At 46.8% G+C, this 9319-nt stretch overlaps 1 protein-coding gene across 1 annotated transcript; it reads left to right on the forward strand.

Moving 5' to 3' along the window:
* Nucleotides 1–3505: 3505 nt before the first annotated feature.
* Nucleotides 3506–4798, forward strand: B3GNT9 (UDP-GlcNAc:betaGal beta-1,3-N-acetylglucosaminyltransferase 9). The gene has a single exon (XM_010156380.1). The coding sequence runs from the start codon at nt 3554–3556 to the stop codon at nt 4796–4798; it is 1245 nt and encodes a 414-aa protein (XP_010154682.1). The 5' UTR covers nt 3506–3553.
* Nucleotides 4799–9319: the final 4521 nt, after the last annotated feature.

The raw sequence follows: 9319 nt of genomic DNA on the forward strand, positions 1-9319 counted from the left end.
TGGCTTTTCAAAGGATGCTTATTGCCAGACTCCGAGATGCTGGCAGGATAAATCTGTAAGTCATGGAAATTACGAGTTTCATGACACACACATTTTATTCCAAACCCTCACTGATAAAATTAAACAGAGGAAAGAGCCAGGACTTTTATCTAGGTCCTTAATTACCATCTGGAGCCTGGCAGCTGAAATAACATCAAACTTCTGCATAGGAAAGGAAAAAAAAGGGAAAACAAAATTGCTATTGCAGTGGGGAAGGAGAAGAGACTTGATGCAGAGCTTGAGTGGAGATACAGAAACATCCCAACGCTGTCAGGATCCACCCTGACCTCCACAAAGCTTATCCTATCACAACAGAAGGAGCAAAAATGCCTCCGTTTTAGTTCTTACAAGCTTTTTGAGACAGGGTCCTTATTTTAGGTATCCCAATAGCACTCAGCAAAAAGTCTTGCTTGTGATGGGCAGAAGAGGCTCAGACTCTCTCCTTACCATATCCAGTTCAGTGGCATGTCCTGGCTGTAGTGGCACCATCCCTTCACATCCCCGGAGCTTCTGGAAAATTATTGAAGGCAACGTGAGGGAAAGCCTGCAGGGAGCCATATCTTGACAGATGAAGGATGATTTAGCACAAAACTGAAACACAGCGGGTTGCTGCAGAGCACCGCAATCAGGACCTGCCAAAGGTAATTAGCGCGCACAGACGTAAAATGCAAACTAACACCCTATATGTGTTAGAAGGGACTGTTTTACGAGGCTGAAAATAGTTATGAGCCAAGTCACATGGCAGAAAGAACATAAACAGGAAACAGCTTCTGATAATTATAAACATTTCAACAACAATTTAGAATCATAGAATCACAGAATGGTTTGGGTTGGAAGGGAACTTAAAGATCATCCATGGGCAGGGACCCCTTCCACTAGACCAGGTTGCTCCAAGCCTCATCCAGCCTGGCCTTGGACACTTCCAGGGATGAGGCATCCACAGCTTCTCTGGGCAACCTGTCCCAGTGCCTCACCACCCTCTCCGAGAAGAACCTCTTCTTGATATCCAATCTAAACCTCCCCACTTTCAATTTAAACCCGTTACCCCTTGTCCTGTCCCTACAGGCCCTTGTAAAAAGTCCCCCCCAGCTTCCTTGTAGCCCCTTCAGGCACTGGAAGGTGCTATAAGGTCTCCCTGGAGCCTTCTCTTCTCCAGGCTGAACAAGCCCAACTCTCTCAGCCTTTCATCAATTTATGAGACATCAGAGAAAATTCTACAATCCTGTTATTAAGAGCAAAGCTCCACCAGTTAAAACATCTGCCTAGCTGAGGGGAGGAGTGAAAGGTACAGTAGAAAAAGCCAACTGAGGAGAACACCCCAGCAATCTCTGAGAGGCCAGAAAATGGCAACAAAGAAGGCCTGAGGAAGAAAGTGTGGTCATCAGGATCAGGGAGAAGTGATGTTAAATCACTGGGAACGCAAAGAGGCACCAAGGCACGGATAAACCATTCGCTAAAATAAAGTTTTCAGAAAAAATGGAGACAAAGCAGATGAGGTCAGTAATTATGTTGGGCCTGTGCTTGGGAAAAAGACAGGCGACACCATACAATGGTGAAATACTCCCCATTTCAAGAGTAACTTGGAGATGCAGTTAACCAGTAATAAAGAAAGGCAAAATATTTTAAAATTATGAGGCCCAAGTAATGTGCATTTAAGAATTTTAAAGGGGATGGCCAAGAAATCAACTAGTTTATTAATTTTGCTTTCTAATAATATTATAATTTTAATCATAATGTTTCTTGAAATATTGCCTAGACCCCATGGAGTCTGGAGGTAATGCTGTACCACTATTTAGTACTTTGTAATTACAGACCTGTCAGTCTAATTTTGAGCTTTGAAAAGACGTTGTTACGGCTGATATAAAACAGATGGTTAATGAACAATTAGCAGGTGATACAACCCGCGACAGTGAAAAATTGTTGCTGAAAACAGATGCCACCAAACTGAAGAGGGTCCTGGTTTAGGTCATAATCACGCTAAATAACAACATCCTTAGCAAGCGCTCCCGTGCCCCGTTGGATGTTGGCGTCGCTAAGGTGGCTGAGCATCCATCCATGTGCTCCACAGGCTAACAGTGCTGAAAACAGGGAACAGCAGGAACAAACTGCGTAGGAAGCCGCAAGCCCTGGCTCCTCCACCCTTCTCAGTCCTCAGTAAGGAGCGTTCCTTAAGCGAAGGAGCCGTGCAACCGGGCAGTTTTCGGTTGGGAAGTTCTTGGATGTGATCTCGGCTCATTCAAACAGACAACTGTACTGCCTTCGGAGGTGGCTTCTACCCACACAGCACAGGCAGGAGAGCTGCAAATGGCATCCGAGCGTAGAACATCACCGGTGGGCGTATCAAATACTTGTGTGTGCTTGGGGGAAAACGCCTGGCTGCAGCTGTATTTTGAGGAAGATGAGTGCCGCTCACGGCCAGAGGGATTACGACTGTCAGCTGCCTGCCGGGTCCCCCCGTGGCAGGGGGGCTGTCAGCTGCTGCGGGGATCAGCCTGGCTGCACCCATGGTGGTGGTGAGGGGACCCCTCTGTGCTGCAGCTACCGGCCCCTGAGCAGCTCTTTCCCCGAACTATGGTTACACACTTTCTGCCTCCTCACGGCTCCATTAATGTTTTGTTTGTTTGCAGCTGAAGAACTGATTGAATGAGATGGAAGATCTCCAGGAAAAGTGTAAGTGAAGAATCAAATCTTGTATTTCAAGAGGCAGATCTCCCTCTCCCACGTGAATAAAACTCCTACCCCCAGGCTCTTGCCTTACTCCTGCATACTGGGACCTGTTTGCCCACCCCCTGCTTACCGGTTAGGGCGATTTGGCAGGGGCAAAACACCCGTGCCCCTTCTAACCTTATTAATGGGAATTATTTCTAATGCTTTAATATTTTATAAGGATTACTGGCAGCAAAAAGGCCCTGTATGCATTCAAGAGCTGCCTAATGTACTCATCTTGAAGGCACAAATCACGGCTGGCTTACAGGAGCTGGCTGTGGGCAGTGACAGGCTGCTTGCCCTTCCACAGCCGGGCCCGTGCCTCCCCGCTTCGACTCCGAAAGGGTCAAAGCAGCAAGAAACAGTCACCAAGTTAGGATGGGGGCGAAATCTAACGACTTACGGAAGAAGGGCACTGTACATAGGTTCCCACCTTGTTTTCCCCAAAGCAGTGACACAACAGAGAGGGATGCAGGAGGAAGGGCTGATTTCACCTTCTGCTTGGGGAGCGGTTTTCAGGATGATGATGGCTTGGTGACTCAACTGGCCAAGTCACAGGGCCAAAGCGCTAGGACCAGCGTTAGGTTTGCAATCCGTGTGCCTTTCGGCAACCTCCTTAACGTGTCTCAGTGTTTGTATGAGTAAAATGCACTTTGCTGCTGGTTTTGTACACGGTGTTTCAGTTAGTCTTGCCCGTGTGCTTCAAAGCTGCCGAACGCTGACGCACCGTTTGTTTATTTACAGATGGAGAGTAGTGCCGGGCAGCTCAAACACAGCTTTTAACAGTCCCAGAGACACTGCAGAGACCATGAGAGTTCATCTCAAAGGGGATGCGATCTGCACCCTCTTCCTGCTGGTAGCGCTTTGCTCTTTACTCTACTCCCAGCTGGAACACTTAGTCCCGGCAGGAAACAAGGAGCCAACGCAGAAAAAGCCTACAGTTACTCCAAAAATACTCTCCGACCCCAGAGCACCTTGGAGGCTGATGCCAGCAGAGGCAACGGTACCCAGACCCCAAGTAGATCCTGTCATTAGACGAACAGAAGTGGCCAACAACAGGGTCCAAGCTACAACTCCAGCCCCGTCGACTGGTTCTGCCTTCAACTTCAAGCGCTACCTCCTAAACAAGGATAACAGGAACTTTGATCTCCTCATTAACCAGCCCAGGAAATGTAGGAAAACACCTGGCGGTCCCTTTCTGCTCATCGCTGTCAAATCGGTAGTTGAAGACTTCGACAGACGTGAGATTGTCCGGAAAACTTGGGGCACGGAGGGTTTGGTGAACGGGCAGCAGATCCAGCGAGTGTTCCTCCTGGGAACACCAAAGAATAGGACAGCGCTGGTGACATGGGAGACTCTGGTCCACCAGGAGAGTCAGACATACCGGGACATCTTACTCTGGGACTTCATGGACACTTTCTTCAATCTGACCCTGAAGGAGATCCACTTCCTGAACTGGGCTGCCGAGTTCTGCCACAACGTGAAGTTTATTTTTAAAGGTGACGCCGATGTTTTTGTCAACGTTGAGAACATCGTTGACTTTCTTGAGAGACATGACCCCACCGAAGACCTCTTTGTTGGGGACATCATCTACAACGCCCGCCCTATCCGCGTCCGGAAGAGCAAATACTATATCCCAGAGACCATGTATGGGCTAAGCATCTATCCAGCCTACGCAGGAGGAGGAGGGTTTCTGCTGTCCAGCTGCACCATGAGGAAGCTCTCCAGTGCTTGCAGAGAGGTGGAACTCTTCCCCATCGACGACGTCTTTTTGGGCATGTGCTTACAGAGAATCAACCTCAAACCCATTTTGCATGAAGGATTCAAGACCTTTGGCATTGTCAAGCCTTCTGCTGCCCCACACCTACAGACATTTGACCCTTGTTTCTACAAAGATCTCATGGTAGTCCACAGCCTGAAAGTTGCCGAGATCTGGCTAATGTGGAACCTGCTCCACAGCCCACGTCTTTCCTGTACTCAGAAGCAGCAAGTGAAGAAGCCTTTCCAATGGAAAAAGAAAGGTGAAATAACACAGGCATCACCCCCCAGATAACGCAGGCAGACTGCAGCAGAAACACGCAGCGAACCAGCTGAGAAAGGGAACTTGGAACTCTTGCGACCACACGAACCAACTTTACAAGTAGAGTATCTTAGCACATCTTATTTACAACATTATGACAAACTATTGCAGGAATTTGCCAAAATTCCACATTTGCACACACATACCACATAGGTTCTTCTCCATTAATGAGTCCAAATAATCACAACAGTATCTTTAATTTATTATTATTTATTAGAATTATAATAGTGCTTAGTGGGCCAAAGTGTAAAAGCACATCACGAAGTGCAGCCCTTGGAGAGTCTTCAGCATTGTTAGAAATGCGAGAAAAGAAAGAAGACAGAGGGGAAGAGATGATGCCAAGGGGCACAGGGATCATTGCCAAGTTCTTACCTTGACTCGGACTCACTGAGCAATGACCAAACCACACAGCAACTACAGCAAAGGAAATCAAGTCACCTTAGTGCATGCTTCAAATCAAATCACTGCTGCCTGGTTGGCTTTCTGCAGGCCTCATAAGAAGAGAAGGACAGCTATTGAAATGGGGTCCTATATGTTGCAGATAGAGTGGATTACAAGAAAACGGAGTGGAAGCTGAGGCTGGCATGGCTGGCTGAGCGAAGGACAGGTAAGGAGATAACTGGGAAAGAGCGGACTTCCAAAGGGCCTTTAAAGAAAGAACAACTTTGACTTGATACCTCTGAACTTTGACTTGATACCTCTGAGTCTTCATTTTTCATCATTTGAACTGAGGAGTTGCTACAAATATCTGCTCCATTGACATACTCAGGACTCAGGGGACCAGTTTTTGGCACTTCCATAAGCTCAGGCTCTCTACACTATGCTGACTGGCACTCAGAGTCATCCAACAGTATTTGATCTCTCTCTCATCATCTAATCCACATCTTCAGAAGGTTCGCATCCGGAGAGATCCTTTGCCTTTTGTGAGGGTAAAGCCACACAGAGCTGCTGCTTGTATCACATTTGGGGGCTTCTTCAAACCAAAGGAAGACCTGTCAATGGACTGAGCTGGTTTCTGTAGACCTCGGGGTTCTTGGCTGGCATACAGTCAGCGGTGAAGAGCAGCCAGGACTTGGCATATTGCTGAGGGTGTCACGTGAAGGGAGAAAGTAGTCATCAGACAGAAGGGCTTCAGAATAAAAGCCTTTCTAAATTTATTGCAAGAAAACAAAACCACACAGCAATCTTTCTGTTGGGCTTTCCAGGTTTCAGGCAGTCTGTAACTTCATAAGTATTTTAATCATCAGACCAGAACACCGGATTGCTTAGGTTTTTAAAGAATAGCCCGTACGTCGAAGCATTTTGTTTTTTCCAGCAGCAGGTTACCTTAAAAGAACACCCTTTTCTCAGACATCAAAGAGGAAGTCAAGTCCTCTAAATCAGGGTTAAAAAGTTATAAAATGCATGGGGCAAAAAGCCTGAATTCACCTCTGATACTGTGTTTGTTAATTTGTTTGCAATTTTTTTCCTCCTCAGCAAAACTATCATCAGAGGAACTCCCGATGCCATCCCTCTTCAGGAGGGCACATACACACAGCTCCAAAGGAAACGACAAACATTCCTAAGTGTCCAGGAAGCTGCTTCCCCTTAAACAGAGCCTGCAGCGCAGCTGCATTTCATATCTGGGTATATCCTTCCTTCCTCCCTCCCAGCAGCAGTCTGGGCTTAGTACTCGTATTAGCTATGCACAACACGGAGGAGAGCAAGCTGCTAGTATCTCTTGGTACATTAACAACAGTCTTAAGATGTTACCTTCATCGTAAGAGTTTAAGCGTTACAATTATGTATTTCCAAGGAAAGGTCAGCTCTGTAGAAATCAAAAGACCGTATGTTGATGTGGGCTATTTTCAGGATGCAATCCTGAAATACAAACTGCTCACGTCAGCTTTGCAAGGAGCTCTGCGGGGTGTGGAAATCAGCCGGAGCCTTGCTGGTGGGAGCAAGCCAGTCACGCCCCCGTCCGCTAACACGTGTGATACTCGTGTATTTAAGAGCTTGTACAGAAATGTATTACCTGTGATTAGTTTACAGTTTGGGAAGTTATTTATACCATAATTAAAAGACAGCATGCAGACGTGCCTCTAATTGTCAGAGTGAGTTTGTCAAGTTCATCTGCACAAACGCTGTAGGACTAACGCCACAGGTATTTTTCATGAAGACAGCAATATGAAAAATACATTATTCATTAGTTTGGATGAGTTGGTAAGTCTTTCCTTACTCTGGACTTAATTTCAAGGTAATGACAGGAAAATAAACACAGCTTACCTTTTGATTTCCTACAAGGCATCTAGTCAGGTTCAGGAGTCATTAAGATCTTCCTTTTAAGCTTGGAGATGCAGAGATTGGTTCCTCCCTCTAGAATGTCTTCAGACCTGCAACCTACGCACAATACAGCATTACTGAGCGCACTTTGTCTCGGATCAAAGTTGCTGTTCAGCATCCACCTGGGCCAGCACATACCCTGACAGCTGGCACAGGAACAGAGCAAGCTGTTTACTCCCTTGTCTTCATCTATGGAATAGCTCGTTTCTTTTACCCAATGAACACTGAATCTAGCATCCATTAATGAAAAACATCTGCTTTTGTTCGCCAGCCGCTGCTGCATGGCCTGTTCAGACTGGTTTTTACAAGTTTCCGTTTGCTTCTGCAGTTGAGCTGGAAGTTCACAGACCCCATGTGTGAGCATAAAGCACCGGGGAAATGCTGGAGGGCTGTGCTGCACTCCCTGCAGTTTATTGAATTTTACTTAATGCTACAGCAGGCAAAAAGTCTTTGACTTCACCCAAGCTGGAGATGGTTTCTAAAGGATGGGGGTCTTTTCAGAAAACCCTAAAGCCCTAGGTGTGTATGAGAAGTGTCAGGAAGGCCCCGACTGACCTTTCTGATGCATCGCAGAAAACCAAACCCATCCATTCCAGACTGACATTCTGAGTAGCTTTTTTTTAACGGGCTAATTCAATACACCAGTTGGGGTTTTGCTACGAAGCCTTGCTTGGCAATTGCTTTCATGACTAACCCACGATGAGAAAAGAAAACCTAAGAACATCCTAAGTGGGTTCCACCAGTAGCGAAGAAAGCAAGCAGACTTCCTCCAGACAGACAAACATCTGAAGCTAATACACTACAGTAGGTTTTACTGACTCCCAGAGATCCCCACACAGTCAGATTTTGTTCCTACTGTGCATAAGTAGCCAGATTTGGTCATTATACGAGCAGAGCTGGCTTGAACCTCACATTCAGCACCTCCGAATGCATCTCTGAACACATAAACTGGCAGTGAATGCCAAGATCCATCATTCGGTCCGGCCACTGCTGACTTCGACACCATAAAAAGAAGCCAGAGACGGCTCTGAAGCAAACGAGTGTTAAAATATGGTGCTTCCTGACTGCAGTTCAATTATTCATCTTTCTACAGCAGGTTCTCGGAAGCAAACCCCAACCTGCAAGATCAAACCGTACAAAACAATCTAACGGCTCAGAGAATCCTCACTAATAGTGCTGGGAATGTTCCCCGGAGAGTGCTGAACGAGGGGAGAGGTCTACCCCAAAGCCCCGTTTGAAAAATGCTGAGCCCCTCCGTGGTACCTTTCAGCTGGAGATGCGGGTCCCAGCAGGCCTGAAAACGAGCCCACCACATTGCCCAAACGATGCTACTGACTCTAGTGACATCTGTCAAAACTAGTCAAACTTTTAAATCCAATTCTTCATGATTTTCTAGGCTTGTGGTCAGTAAGAAAACCATACTGAGAAACGAGAGAGGAAACTCAACCCCAAAGGACACCGAGTCCCTCGGAGCAGAACACAGCTCCCCCACCAGTCCTGACCAGCCCAATGCTCCCTCTAAATTCAACCAAACCCTGCTCCTGGATCTTCCCCCTCTCCCTCCCTTTCCCAGCCCAGTGCTGAAACCAGGGAAAAACCATCAAGCAACACAGGTCAGTGGTGAGTGCCTTGTCCCCGGGGGGGCTGACTGAGCTGGGTGGGAACAAGGGATGCTATTGAGACAAACGCTCTCTACAGCCACAGAAGCAGAAGGGTGAAATAACCTCCGCAGCCTCCACGCGTGCGGGTGCCACCGAGCTACCCAGCGAGGCACGGGGTAAACCGGGCTGTTCAGGGACCAGTTTGACTGAGACCAGCAGAGGTGAAAAGGGAATACACTGGTTCAGGCTGTTTTGATTACGTAGTTGATTAGACCGCACACTGCATAAGCATGAAGGTTTATTTTGTGACTGGTATTTAAACTCAATGTCTCTCTGAAGGATATTAATATGGGAATGAAACTTACGCACGGAGTGGAGTATGTCGCGTAGGTGTGAAACATTAAAGCAGTTAAAACCAGCTTCCAAAACTGCAATTTGCAGTACTTTAAAATGACCGAACTAGTCCTATTTAAAGTGAAATTCATTAGGTTATGAAAGAGAATAGGTTACGTTAAATCACTGCAGTCTAGTCCAGAACAAAAGTTACTGATACAACGGTATCTTACACGGC

The sequence above is a fragment of the Eurypyga helias genome, unplaced genomic scaffold (assembly GCF_000690775.1).
Source record: "Eurypyga helias isolate BGI_N326 unplaced genomic scaffold, ASM69077v1 scaffold35887, whole genome shotgun sequence".
Taxonomy (NCBI): Eukaryota; Metazoa; Chordata; class Aves; order Eurypygiformes; family Eurypygidae; genus Eurypyga; species Eurypyga helias.

Coding starts and splice junctions, on each gene's coding strand:
- B3GNT9 (XM_010156380.1), top strand. CDS start 3,554: ATGAGAGTTCATCTCAAAGGGGATGCGATCTGCACCCTCTTCCTGCTG.